This window comes from Apis florea, unplaced genomic scaffold (assembly GCF_048593485.1).
Source record: "Apis florea isolate Af1SG1 unplaced genomic scaffold, ASM4859348v1 contig_3195_pilon, whole genome shotgun sequence".
Classification (NCBI taxonomy): domain Eukaryota; kingdom Metazoa; phylum Arthropoda; class Insecta; order Hymenoptera; family Apidae; genus Apis; species Apis florea.
This window is the reverse complement of record NW_028256722.1, coordinates 524,297-539,758: the sequence shown is the minus strand read 5'-3', so window position 1 is coordinate 539,758 and position 15,462 is coordinate 524,297. Positions and strand designations below refer to the sequence as shown.

The 15,462-nt window shown below is 31.0% G+C and overlaps 1 protein-coding gene across 5 annotated transcripts in view; it reads left to right on the top strand.

The window, feature by feature from the left end:
* The window catches only part of Utx (Utx histone demethylase), a 113,589-nt gene that overhangs the window by 76,943 nt on the left and 21,184 nt on the right, over positions 1-15,462 (top strand). For all 5 annotated transcript variants that reach the window (XR_015292709.1, XM_086910672.1, XM_086910671.1 and 2 more), the window contains one exon: positions 3,646-3,829. Coding sequence is in view for 4 of the 5 variants with exons in the window: in XM_086910672.1 (XP_086766798.1) it covers positions 3,646-3,829 (184 nt within the window). In the remaining variant the exon portion in view is untranslated. The remainder of the gene's footprint in view (positions 1-3,645; positions 3,830-15,462) is intronic.

The window sequence follows — 15,462 nt, the reverse complement described above, 5'->3', positions numbered from 1 at the left end:
TCCCCCTCGTTTATTTCATAACTTGGCCTTCCGTGTCGTCAGAGCTCAGCCTTGTACACCCTTATCCTCATTCAATAATTTTATTTCTTCTCAACTTCTTGCTCCTCTTTGATACAAATTTTTTTAACCTGTAATCACAAAATGTGATTTTACACACGTGTTTTTTTTTTTTTTTTTTTTTTTTTTGTATTCTTCTTGTATTCTCGTGGTTTTCATCGATAACACGCGAGAAAAATGATAATTTCTCAACGGTAATACGAAACTTCGATATCAAGATATTTATTTTTGTATCGATATTATCGCGCGCGATGTTATAAATTAGAAAAACCTGTTATAAATCATGTAGGATTTGAAATAGGATTTGACAAATATATATATATATATATATGGTGTACCATAAATATTTCAAAAAATTTTACATCGATAGATAGGAAAGTATGGTTGAGAGGTAAGATTTATTTCTTATAACGAAGACGTTTCAAAAGAGACAGGGGTTGCCTTTTCATAATCGTTTGAAGCACAGCTTGCGACTTTATTGTCACGGTAGATTATGATATCGGTGTGTTGTAAAATTATGTTGTAAACGGCACAGTTCGTAAATCATAGAGTGTGGTGTGGTCCCTTTATTACTGTTTACCTTTGGCCTGAGATTTTCCACGATTGTAACAATACACTTTGTAACAATTTCTGATGCTTTCCACAAAGAAAAGAGATGTATGTATACGCGTGTTAAATTGATTTTACATCCCCTCTCCTCTCTCCTCAGTTTTCACTTCTTTTCTTCTTTGAATCTTTGACTTTAGGCTGTAAGAAACGCAATTCTTGCGAAAGTCGATTCGTGCGCGAACACATGTTTTTTTTGTAAAAGTTGAAAATAAAAGATGCAACAAAATTTAACGTTAAATACTGCGAAGGATAATATAGGTTTAAACTATAGATAATATTGGTTTAAACTATATACATTTTATAATTTGTAAGGAACTATTGTTAGATAAAGGCTTATTTAGGAAGCAAGTTGAATGAACAAACGAACGAATCAAGTATACGTATAATTACAATACAATGGTCGCTTTAATTTAGTTCACATTCATTCAAAGTAAATTTAGAATAGATTGCAATACATCCTATTATTAAAACAATTTCAATTAACGCTTAACAACGAGTTATTGTACGAATAATTGCAATTCGGATGAAAATAATAAAAATAATAATAAAATTAATATTTTTTTTAAATATTTTCCAATCAAAGAAACTTTATTCCCTTCTTAAATTTTTCTAGAGAAAACGCAAATCGTGAACGGATTTTCAAACAAATTTTCGAAAAAGGAAAAAAACGTATTAAAAATAAATTAATAATCTTAATTAAAACACAAACCATCAATCGTTATCGAAGGAGTTCAATTATATTTCTCCGTGTTACGTATAATTCTCGTTGAAAGAGTGGGGAAGCAACGAAGGAAACGTGAAGTAAAATAAATATATGCGATGAAATGAAATGAAATATCGAGATCCATTGTGTAATTGGTTGGGAAAAAACGAAAACATAGAATTGAAAGAATGAATGAATGAATGGCGAGCGACAATTAGAGCACAGTAGACGCTTTAATTTCGCCGGATGCTTTATGAGCCGACCGACTTAATTCCATTTAGAATCGCCGTGCGTTTAGCATCGCATTCTACGATTGTGTAACAACTTGTTGCGAAACTCTCGTTTTCCCACGGCACGTATTTAATTTACAGAGTATAATACGTGGTGCAAAGGTACGAGAATTACTATAATTAAAAACCGAGCGTTTCCAAGTGTGTGTGTGTGTGTGTGTGTCGCAGAAATGGAAAAATATTTCGATCGATCAGAGATGAAAAAGTGAAAAGGTATTTTTTTTTTTTTTTTTTTTTTTTTTTGTGAAAGAGAATATTCTGAAGGAATATTTTTCTTCTAGGTAAGAACACGATTCTTTTCTCGTTTCTTTTTTTTTTTTTTCCTGCTTGCAACATGTAATTACATTGATGACAAATAGTATCGATAATGATTTATGGATCGTTTATTTCCAAATTTTCTCGAATCAAATAAATCTATATAGATCGATTAATTAAAATATTAATAAGATTGTATATATAATCATTACTACGTATAATAATATAACAGTGAATGAAAATTCATATTTATGTTTATAAAAACGTGTAATCCAAATATTCGTCGATCGTAAAAAATCTTTTAAAAAAAAAAAAAAAGCACTTTGAAGTATCTTCCCATGACTATAAATTATATTTGCGAACAAAATAATAATTTCTGACTTTCCTGAATAATTTCTTTCCCCGCAAAGGAACGTTTTAGTTATTCCCCTTTGTCCCTACGTAAGTACAGGATAATTTGAATAAAGCGAAACAAAAAAAAATTCATCAACTCCCGAGAAAAACGTTCCCACATGTGCATAGAAAAATCCAAGGAATATCAATTCGAATTATTTTCCCAAGACATTGTTGGATAGGCACAATCATTTGTTTAAATTAGAAAAGAAGGAAGGAAGGAAGTATAGAAATCTCGAATGAACAATTTTCCTTGTGCACAGAGAGACATCCTAGCCATCTACTCAACGACTATTTTCCCAAGAAGACATAGGTCCTCGTACAACCGTTTCTACGCCTATGTTTATAGAGGGTTGTAATTCGAGACCGCCTCGAAGGGAGAGTGGGGTAAAAGTGGCTACCCTAGGTTATACCTGCGAAAATCTATTCAGTTCGGTACTCGTCTAGCGTTCAGGCAACAACACATCCACAATTCGCAGCAATCCAACTACTCGAAGGGAACGTTGGAGAGTCCTTCGATTTCATCTTGATTCGCGCTCTGCGACACCTTTCTATTCGTCGTCTGTTCGTTTCTTTTTTTCTTTTTTTTTTTTTTTTTTTTTCTTTTTCCTCACTTTTCAACCCTTCAACCCCGTGAAATATAAACAATTCGACGTCTTGAAATTACATCGTGAAATGCAAATCTTTGTACGTGCGGTTCTGTTTGTTCGTGAGATATCAGGAGCGAAGAGTTTTCGAAGAAGTGTGTGTGAAAGAGAGATCGGTTTAGTTGCGAGGGATTAAACGTTGGCTTAACACGAGGACTACATAAGACGAGAACGCTTGCTTTTATGAACGAGTGCAATAAAGTAATAACAGGTAATAAAATAATAACGGATAATTGGTATAAATAAATTATTGTAAAATAATAATAGGATTATTGATAACCGTTCTAAAATGTAATTAGACCATATTTTTGTCTTTTCATTATTATTGTCTTTTCATATATTGAATTATATTCTCTTGATTATGCGTGTTTCGTTTCTCCGTGCATTTGATATTAAAAAGGTGTATCTAGCAAGAAATAGTAATCATTTTTTATAGCCTCAAAAGATATTTCAAAATAATATTTTCGTTGCAAAATTTTAGCTATTGATGCATTTTACGACCGCGCTATTATATTGTTCGTCTACTATCGTACTATGCCTCTTTCGTGACGAAAGTGTTAGAATTTGTTATCAATCGTGGACGATAATGATAGCGTGAATTAAAAAAATCGTGTTTTAATTTGATTGAATTTAAGTGAACGTGATTACGCGTTATTATATTTATCGTTCGAATTTCGATATATTGTTACAGGATGGATGTATCACGTGGTTGATTGCACAGTGCTTGGTATAACAAGACAGCAGAAGCAAGCAATTGCCATCCACTGTCTGCAAAAATCCATCGAGGCGGAACCTAAAAGCGGGCAAAGCCTTTACCTGTTGGGACGTTGTCTCGCCGCCTCTGGAAAAGTTCACGATGCATTTATCGCTTACAGGTAACTTATTCAGTCTTTAATATTACGTGAAAAGAGTTAATCTCGAAATTATTATGCAAATATGTCTATTAAACGTTTAAGCCTCTTAGCCTTTAAAGCAAGATTGACTAATTCCCTGTTTGTTACCTTCCGCCATTTTATGATGGACTATTAAGTTTTTTTTTTTTTTTCTTGAGATAGATTAAGTTTCACGCATGATTCTGTACGAGACACGTTGAAAAATAGACTTTTCTACTTGATTTCTAATTGGAAGCTTGAAAGGTATGCAAAATTTAAAAGAAAATTCTATTAATTGCGCAAAAAATTAATTCTACCTATCAAAGAATTCAATTACAATGAATAATCTGGAACATTAGCTACTGATTAGCTCTCAACTCATCGATTTTAATATCATAACGTAAATCTATCGTCAAAGGAACTGTTTTAGACAATTTTTTTTCTTTACACACGTACTAACATCTGTTTTAATTTTCGAATCTGTTTTATCATTCGCTAAAATGTTTAGTGTTAAATGTCTGCGTGTAAATATTTGTAACAACATATGCGTAATATACAATCTTTGCTAGTACTAATTTATTAACTTACACATCTATTAAGTTACATAATTATGTTAGAGTGGTCAACAATCAATAATATATAACAGGTAAGTTTAAAAAATGTTTCAAATAAAAGTTAAATCGTCTCAAAAAAGCATATAAATATAGTAATTGAATTGAACATATATAAGATATGCGAAGATAAACTTTGTATTTTTAAATAAAAGTCATATATTTTTTAATCAAATAGCATATCATTTTCTATAAATAAATTTGAATAAATTTCTACTAAATAAAAATTACTAAATCACTTATAAAATTAAAGAGATATTCAATTATCAATATATAAGCATTATCTAAATTAATAATAATATATGCTACAATATTTTTTATATAGAATACTAAAATACATCCATTAAAAAATATATCATATTATTTAAAAAATTAAAATTGAGATGGACAAGTCTTAGTTCATCTATGAAATATTAATAATAAAAATATAATTCTAATTAAAATTGTTTAATTTTTATTCAAAACATTTTTTTAAATTATCAAAGAGCAAGATATTTCAAGCTTACTATATTTTTCAATTTCTTAAAAATCAAAAAAAAAAAACATATTAAAATTATATTGTAAAAATATAATATGTCTTACTATAAAAGGTAAGTATAAAAAAAGGTAAGTATTCTTAGGATTAAGAAAACTGTTGAAAAAATGACAAAAGAATCTTTAAATTGGAAAAATAGCAGTTGAAATAGGTAAGTATGCAGGTAAATATATAAAATTTAATAAAAATTTTATATTATAAAGAACATAACTATTTAAATAGATATCCTAAACAAAATGTGTATGCCATTTTTAATACAAAGTTAAAAAAAACTCACTAAAAATTTCGCTTTGAAAATCCAGCAAGATTTGTCGAGCGACATTCTAAAATAATATGTTCTTCTAATAAAAAGTCCTAATTTGTGGCTAAAAGTATCGCTGCTTCGAAGTACATTTGGAAATTTCCAAGAATTTGACGTCAATTCCAAGAACATTAAAAGTTTCGAGAATACGACGTTATTTACAAGAATTTCACAGGTTCCGAGAATTCGACGTCATTTCCAAGAATTTCACAGGTTCCGAGCATTCGACGTCATTTCCAAGAATTCCAGAGGTTTCGAGATGACGTCATTTCTTGGAAAAATTTTTCGGTCGACCTCTTATCGTATCATGTTCTCCTAATACAAAGTCGTCTTTTTGGACAAAAATTTTACGTCGATCAGGGAATTTCGATGGCAGTCTTTTTTATTAAATATCTCGCTTATTCTTCACGATATTAAAAAATGCTTCGAATAAAAGTTGCATGGTTTCGAAAGGGCTGTATTTCAGTGCCATCAATTTTTTTGTACAACAACTTATAAAAAAGTTTTGAAGGTCACCTTTATTTTTTTAAATAGCACTATACACTTTTTTACACACCAATGTATGCAATTTGGCATTCTCTATAAAAATGATTAGGGGTATTTTTTGTAAAAAACCATTAGTTTAGAAGATATTAATTATCTTTTAAACTATACGTTTTTTGCCATATATGGCTTAATACTTTTTTATAGGGAATACTAAGGGACAACAACTGGTGTATTAAAAAATGTATAGTCCCATTTAAAAAAACCATATTCGCGTTTATAACTCGTTAACGCTTCTATTTATAAAAAAATGATCAGCAGCAGGACATGCCCCCCTCGAAACCAAGTAACTTTTATTCGAAACATTTTTTAATATCTCGAAAAATAAGCGAGATACATCGAAAAATGTCGACCGATTGTTGGAACACTTCCGAAAAGTTCCAAGAATTTGACGTCACTTCCAAGAATTTTAGAGATACACAGAACTAGACCCATGTTCCAAGAATTTTAGAGATTCTGAGAACTCGACGTCATTTCCAGGAATTTCAGAGATTCCGAGAATTTGACGTCATTTCTTGGAAAAATTTTTCGATCGACCTCTTATCGTATCATGTTCTCCTAATACAAAGTCGTCTTTTTGGACAAAAATTTTACGCCGATCAGGGAATTTCGATGGCAGTCTTTTTTATTAAATATCTCGCTTATTCTTCACGATATTAAAAAATGCTTCGAATAAAAGTTGCATGGTTTCGAAAGGGCTGCATTTCAGTGCCATCAATTTTTTTGTACAACAACTTATAAAAAAGTTTTGAAGGTCACCTTTATTTTTTTAAATAGCACTATACACTTTTCTACACACCAATGTATGCAATTTGGCATTCTCTATAAAAATGATTAGGGGTATTTTTTGTAAAAAACCATTAGTTTAGAAGATATTAATTATCTTTTAAACTATACGTTTTTTGCCATATATGGCTTAATACTTTTTTATAGGGAATACTAAGGGACAACAACTGGTGTATTAAAAAATGTATAGTCCCATTTAAAAAAACCATATTCGCGTTTATAACTCGTTAACGCTTCTATTTATAAAAAAATGATCAGCAGCAGGACATGCCCCCCTCGAAACCAAGTAACTTTTATTCGAAACATTTTTAATATCTCGAAAAATAAGCGAGATACATCGAAAAATGTCGACCGATTGATCGAACACTTCCGAAGAGTTCCAAGAATTTGACGTCATTTCTTGGAAAAATTTTTCGGTCGACCTCTTATCGTATCATGTTCTCCTAATACAAAGTCGTCTTTTTGGACAAAAATTTTACGTCGATCAGGGAATTTCGATGGCAGTCTTTTTTATTAAATATCTCGCTTATTCTTCACGATATTAAAAAATGCTTCGAATAAAAGTTGCATGGTTTCGAAAGGGCTGTATTTCAGTGCCATCAATTTTTTTGTACAACAACTTATAAAAAAGTTTTGAAGGTCACCTTTATTTTTTTAAATAGCACTATACACTTTTTTACACACCAATGTATGCAATTTGGCATTCTCTATAAAAATGATTAGGGGTATTTTTTGTAAAAAACCATTAGTTTAGAAGATATTAATTATCTTTTAAACTATACGTTTTTTGCCATATATGGCTTAATACTTTTTTATAGGGAATACTAAGGGACAACAACTGGTGTATTAAAAAATGTATAGTCCCATTTAAAAAAACCATATTCGCGTTTATAACTCGTTAACGCTTCTATTTATAAAAAAATGATCAGCAGCAGGACATGCCCCCCTCGAAACCAAGTAACTTTTATTCGAAACATTTTTTAATATCTCGAAAAATAAGCGAGATACATCGAAAAATGTCGACCGATTGTTCGAACACTTCCGAAAAGTTCCAAGAATTTGACGTCATTTCTTGGAAAAATTTTTCGGTCGACCTCTTATCGTATCATGTTCTCCTAATACAAAGTCGTCTTTTTGGACAAAAATTTTACGTCGATCAGGGAATTTCGATGGCAGTCTTTTTTATTAAATATCTCGCTTATTCTTCACGATATTAAAAAATGCTTCGAATAAAAGTTGCATGGTTTCGAAAGGGCTGTATTTCAGTGCCATCAATTTTTTTGTACAACAACTTATAAAAAAGTTTTGAAGGTCACCTTTATTTTTTTAAATAGCACTATACACTTTTTTACACACCAATGTATGCAATTTGGCATTCTCTATAAAAATGATTAGGGGTATTTTTTGTAAAAAACCATTAGTTTAGAAGATATTAATTATCTTTTAAACTATACGTTTTTTGCCATATATGGCTTAATACTTTTTTATAGGGAATACTAAGGGACAACAACTGGTGTATTAAAAAATGTATAGTCCCATTTAAAAAAACCATATTCGCGTTTATAACTCGTTAACGCTTCTATTTATAAAAAAATGATCAGCAGCAGGACATGCCCCCCTCGAAACCAAGTAACTTTTATTCGAAACATTTTTTAATATCTCGAAAAATAAGCGAGATACATCGAAAAATGTCGACCGATTGTTCGAACACTTCCGAAAAGTTCCAAGAATTTGACGTCATTTCTTGGAAAAATTTTTCGGTCGACCTCTTATCGTATCATGTTCTCCTAATACAAAGTCGTCTTTTTGGACAAAAATTTTACGTCGATCAGGGAATTTCGATGGCAGTCTTTTTTATTAAATATCTCGCTTATTCTTCACGATATTAAAAAATGCTTCGAATAAAAGTTGCATGGTTTCGAAAGGGCTGTATTTCAGTGCCATCAATTTTTTTGTACAACAACTTATAAAAAAGTTTTGAAGGTCACCTTTATTTTTTTAAATAGCACTATACACTTTTTTACACACCAATGTATGCAATTTGGCATTCTCTATAAAAATGATTAGGGGTATTTTTTGTAAAAAACCATTAGTTTAGAAGATATTAATTATCTTTTAAACTATACGTTTTTTGCCATATATGGCTTAATACTTTTTTATAGGGAATACTAAGGGACAACAACTGGTGTATTAAAAAATGTATAGTCCCATTTAAAAAAACCATATTCGCGTTTATAACTCGTTAACGCTTCTATTTATAAAAAAATGATCAGCAGCAGGACATGCCCCCCTCGAAACCAAGTAACTTTTATTCGAAACATTTTTTAATATCTCGAAAAATAAGCGAGATACATCGAAAAATGTCGACCGATTGTTGGAACACTTCCGAAAAGTTCCAAGAATTTGACGTCACTTCCAAGAATTTTAGAGATACACAGAACTAGACCCATGTTCCAAGAATTTTAGAGATTCTGAGAACTCGACGTCATTTCCAGGAATTTCAGAGATTCCGAGAATTTGACGTCATTTCTTGGAAAAATTTTTCGATCGACCTCTTATCGTATCATGTTCTCCTAATACAAAGTCGTCTTTTTGGACAAAAATTTTACGCCGATCAGGGAATTTCGATGGCAGTCTTTTTTATTAAATATCTCGCTTATTCTTCACGATATTAAAAAATGCTTCGAATAAAAGTTGCATGGTTTCGAAAGGGCTGCATTTCAGTGCCATCAATTTTTTTGTACAACAACTTATAAAAAAGTTTTGAAGGTCACCTTTATTTTTTTAAATAGCACTATACACTTTTCTACACACCAATGTATGCAATTTGGCATTCTCTATAAAAATGATTAGGGGTATTTTTTGTAAAAAACCATTAGTTTAGAAGATATTAATTATCTTTTAAACTATACGTTTTTTGCCATATATGGCTTAATACTTTTTTATAGGGAATACTAAGGGACAACAACTGGTGTATTAAAAAATGTATAGTCCCATTTAAAAAAACCATATTCGCGTTTATAACTCGTTAACGCTTCTATTTATAAAAAAATGATCAGCAGCAGGACATGCCCCCCTCGAAACCAAGTAACTTTTATTCGAAACATTTTTAATATCTCGAAAAATAAGCGAGATACATCGAAAAATGTCGACCGATTGATCGAACACTTCCGAAGAGTTCCAAGAATTTGACGTCATTTCTTGGAAAAATTTTTCGGTCGACCTCTTATCGTATCATGTTCTCCTAATACAAAGTCGTCTTTTTGGACAAAAATTTTACGTCGATCAGGGAATTTCGATGGCAGTCTTTTTTATTAAATATCTCGCTTATTCTTCACGATATTAAAAAATGCTTCGAATAAAAGTTGCATGGTTTCGAAAGGGCTGTATTTCAGTGCCATCAATTTTTTTGTACAACAACTTATAAAAAAGTTTTGAAGGTCACCTTTATTTTTTTAAATAGCACTATACACTTTTTTACACACCAATGTATGCAATTTGGCATTCTCTATAAAAATGATTAGGGGTATTTTTTGTAAAAAACCATTAGTTTAGAAGATATTAATTATCTTTTAAACTATACGTTTTTTGCCATATATGGCTTAATACTTTTTTATAGGGAATACTAAGGGACAACAACTGGTGTATTAAAAAATGTATAGTCCCATTTAAAAAAACCATATTCGCGTTTATAACTCGTTAACGCTTCTATTTATAAAAAAATGATCAGCAGCAGGACATGCCCCCCTCGAAACCAAGTAACTTTTATTCGAAACATTTTTTAATATCTCGAAAAATAAGCGAGATACATCGAAAAATGTCGACCGATTGTTCGAACACTTCCGAAAAGTTCCAAGAATTTGACGTCATTTCTTGGAAAAATTTTTCGGTCGACCTCTTATCGTATCATGTTCTCCTAATACAAAGTCGTCTTTTTGGACAAAAATTTTACGTCGATCAGGGAATTTCGATGGCAGTCTTTTTTATTAAATATCTCGCTTATTCTTCACGATATTAAAAAATGCTTCGAATAAAAGTTGCATGGTTTCGAAAGGGCTGTATTTCAGTGCCATCAATTTTTTTGTACAACAACTTATAAAAAAGTTTTGAAGGTCACCTTTATTTTTTTAAATAGCACTATACACTTTTTTACACACCAATGTATGCAATTTGGCATTCTCTATAAAAATGATTAGGGGTATTTTTTGTAAAAAACCATTAGTTTAGAAGATATTAATTATCTTTTAAACTATACGTTTTTTGCCATATATGGCTTAATACTTTTTTATAGGGAATACTAAGGGACAACAACTGGTGTATTAAAAAATGTATAGTCCCATTTAAAAAAACCATATTCGCGTTTATAACTCGTTAACGCTTCTATTTATAAAAAAATGATCAGCAGCAGGACATGCCCCCCTCGAAACCAAGTAACTTTTATTCGAAACATTTTTTAATATCTCGAAAAATAAGCGAGATACATCGAAAAATGTCGACCGATTGTTCGAACACTTCCGAAAAGTTCCAAGAATTTGACGTCATTTCTTGGAAAAATTTTTCGGTCGACCTCTTATCGTATCATGTTCTCCTAATACAAAGTCGTCTTTTTGGACAAAAATTTTACGTCGATCAGGGAATTTCGATGGCAGTCTTTTTTATTAAATATCTCGCTTATTCTTCACGATATTAAAAAATGCTTCGAATAAAAGTTGCATGGTTTCGAAAGGGCTGTATTTCAGTGCCATCAATTTTTTTGTACAACAACTTATAAAAAAGTTTTGAAGGTCACCTTTATTTTTTTAAATAGCACTATACACTTTTTTACACACCAATGTATGCAATTTGGCATTCTCTATAAAAATGATTAGGGGTATTTTTTGTAAAAAACCATTAGTTTAGAAGATATTAATTATCTTTTAAACTATACGTTTTTTGCCATATATGGCTTAATACTTTTTTATAGGGAATACTAAGGGACAACAACTGGTGTATTAAAAAATGTATAGTCCCATTTAAAAAAACCATATTCGCGTTTATAACTCGTTAACGCTTCTATTTATAAAAAAATGATCAGCAGCAGGACATGCCCCCCTCGAAACCAAGTAACTTTTATTCGAAACATTTTTTAATATCTCGAAAAATAAGCGAGATACATCGAAAAATGTCGACCGATTGTTGGAACACTTCCGAAAAGTTCCAAGAATTTGACGTCACTTCCAAGAATTTTAGAGATACACAGAACTAGACCCATGTTCCAAGAATTTTAGAGATTCTGAGAACTCGACGTCATTTCCAGGAATTTCAGAGATTCCGAGAATTTGACGTCATTTCTTGGAAAAATTTTTCGATCGACCTCTTATCGTATCATGTTCTCCTAATACAAAGTCGTCTTTTTGGACAAAAATTTTACGCCGATCAGGGAATTTCGATGGCAGTCTTTTTTATTAAATATCTCGCTTATTCTTCACGATATTAAAAAATGCTTCGAATAAAAGTTGCATGGTTTCGAAAGGGCTGCATTTCAGTGCCATCAATTTTTTTGTACAACAACTTATAAAAAAGTTTTGAAGGTCACCTTTATTTTTTTAAATAGCACTATACACTTTTCTACACACCAATGTATGCAATTTGGCATTCTCTATAAAAATGATTAGGGGTATTTTTTGTAAAAAACCATTAGTTTAGAAGATATTAATTATCTTTTAAACTATACGTTTTTTGCCATATATGGCTTAATACTTTTTTATAGGGAATACTAAGGGACAACAACTGGTGTATTAAAAAATGTATAGTCCCATTTAAAAAAACCATATTCGCGTTTATAACTCGTTAACGCTTCTATTTATAAAAAAATGATCAGCAGCAGGACATGCCCCCCTCGAAACCAAGTAACTTTTATTCGAAACATTTTTTAATATCTCGAAAAATAAGCGAGATACATCGAAAAATGTCGACCGATTGTTGGAACACTTCCGAAAAGTTCCAAGAATTTGACGTCACTTCCAAGAATTTTAGAGATACACAGAACTAGACCCATGTTCCAAGAATTTTAGAGATTCTGAGAACTCGACGTCATTTCCAGGAATTTCAGAGATTCCGAGAATTTGACGTCATTTCTTGGAAAAATTTTTCGATCGACCTCTTATCGTATCATGTTCTCCTAATACAAAGTCGTCTTTTTGGACAAAAATTTTACGCCGATCAGGGAATTTCGATGGCAGTCTTTTTTATTAAATATCTCGCTTATTCTTCACGATATTAAAAAATGCTTCGAATAAAAGTTGCATGGTTTCGAAAGGGCTGCATTTCAGTGCCATCAATTTTTTTGTACAACAACTTATAAAAAAGTTTTGAAGGTCACCTTTATTTTTTTAAATAGCACTATACACTTTTCTACACACCAATGTATGCAATTTGGCATTCTCTATAAAAATGATTAGGGGTATTTTTTGTAAAAAACCATTAGTTTAGAAGATATTAATTATCTTTTAAACTATACGTTTTTTGCCATATATGGCTTAATACTTTTTTATAGGGAATACTAAGGGACAACAACTGGTGTATTAAAAAATGTATAGTCCCATTTAAAAAAACCATATTCGCGTTTATAACTCGTTAACGCTTCTATTTATAAAAAAATGATCAGCAGCAGGACATGCCCCCCTCGAAACCAAGTAACTTTTATTCGAAACATTTTTTAATATCTCGAAAAATAAGCGAGATACATCGAAAAATGTCGACCGATTGTTCGAACACTTCCGAAAAGTTCCAAGAATTTGACGTCATTTCTTGGAAAAATTTTTCGGTCGACCTCTTATCGTATCATGTTCTCCTAATACAAAGTCGTCTTTTTGGACAAAAATTTTACGTCGATCAGGGAATTTCGATGGCAGTCTTTTTTATTAAATATCTCGCTTATTCTTCACGATATTAAAAAATGCTTCGAATAAAAGTTGCATGGTTTCGAAAGGGCTGTATTTCAGTGCCATCAATTTTTTTGTACAACAACTTATAAAAAAGTTTTGAAGGTCACCTTTATTTTTTTAAATAGCACTATACACTTTTTTACACACCAATGTATGCAATTTGGCATTCTCTATAAAAATGATTAGGGGTATTTTTTGTAAAAAACCATTAGTTTAGAAGATATTAATTATCTTTTAAACTATACGTTTTTTGCCATATATGGCTTAATACTTTTTTATAGGGAATACTAAGGGACAACAACTGGTGTATTAAAAAATGTATAGTCCCATTTAAAAAAACCATATTCGCGTTTATAACTCGTTAACGCTTCTATTTATAAAAAAATGATCAGCAGCAGGACATGCCCCCCTCGAAACCAAGTAACTTTTATTCGAAACATTTTTTAATATCTCGAAAAATAAGCGAGATACATCGAAAAATGTCGACCGATTGTTCGAACACTTCCGAAAAGTTCCAAGAATTTGACGTCATTTCTTGGAAAAATTTTTCGGTCGACCTCTTATCGTATCATGTTCTCCTAATACAAAGTCGTCTTTTTGGACAAAAATTTTACGTCGATCAGGGAATTTCGATGGCAGTCTTTTTTATTAAATATCTCGCTTATTCTTCACGATATTAAAAAATGCTTCGAATAAAAGTTGCATGGTTTCGAAAGGGCTGTATTTCAGTGCCATCAATTTTTTTGTACAACAACTTATAAAAAAGTTTTGAAGGTCACCTTTATTTTTTTAAATAGCACTATACACTTTTTTACACACCAATGTATGCAATTTGGCATTCTCTATAAAAATGATTAGGGGTATTTTTTGTAAAAAACCATTAGTTTAGAAGATATTAATTATCTTTTAAACTATACGTTTTTTGCCATATATGGCTTAATACTTTTTTATAGGGAATACTAAGGGACAACAACTGGTGTATTAAAAAATGTATAGTCCCATTTAAAAAAACCATATTCGCGTTTATAACTCGTTAACGCTTCTATTTATAAAAAAATGATCAGCAGCAGGACATGCCCCCCTCGAAACCAAGTAACTTTTATTCGAAACATTTTTTAATATCTCGAAAAATAAGCGAGATACATCGAAAAATGTCGACCGATTGTTGGAACACTTCCGAAAAGTTCCAAGAATTTGACGTCATTTCTTGGAAAAATTTTTCGGTCGACCTCTTATCGTATCATGTTCTCCTAATACAAAGTCGTCTTTTTGGACAAAAATTTTACGTCGATCAGGGAATTTCGATGGCAGTCTTTTTTATTAAATATCTCGCTTATTCTTCACGATATTAAAAAATGCTTCGAATAAAAGTTGCATGGTTTCGAAAGGGCTGTATTTCAGTGCCATCAATTTTTTTGTACAACAACTTATAAAAAAGTTTTGAAGGTCACCTTTATTTTTTTAAATAGCACTATACACTTTTTTACACACCAATGTATGCAATTTGGCATTCTCTATAAAAATGATTAGGGGTATTTTTTGTAAAAAACCATTAGTTTAGAAGATATTAATTATCTTTTAAACTATACGTTTTTTGCCATATATGGCTTAATACTTTTTTATAGGGAATACTAAGGGACAACAACTGGTGTATTAAAAAATGTATAGTCCCATTTAAAAAAACCATATTCGCGTTTATAACTCGTTAACGCTTCTATTTATAAAAAAATGATCAGCAGCAGGACATGCCCCCCTCGAAACCAAGTAACTTTTATTCGAAACATTTTTTAATATCTCGAAAAATAAGCGAGATACATCGAAAAATGTCGACCGATTGTTGGAACACTTCCGAAAAGTTCCAAGAATTTGACGTCACTTCCAAGAATTTTAGAGATACACAGAACTAGACCCATGTTCCAAGAATTTTAGAGATT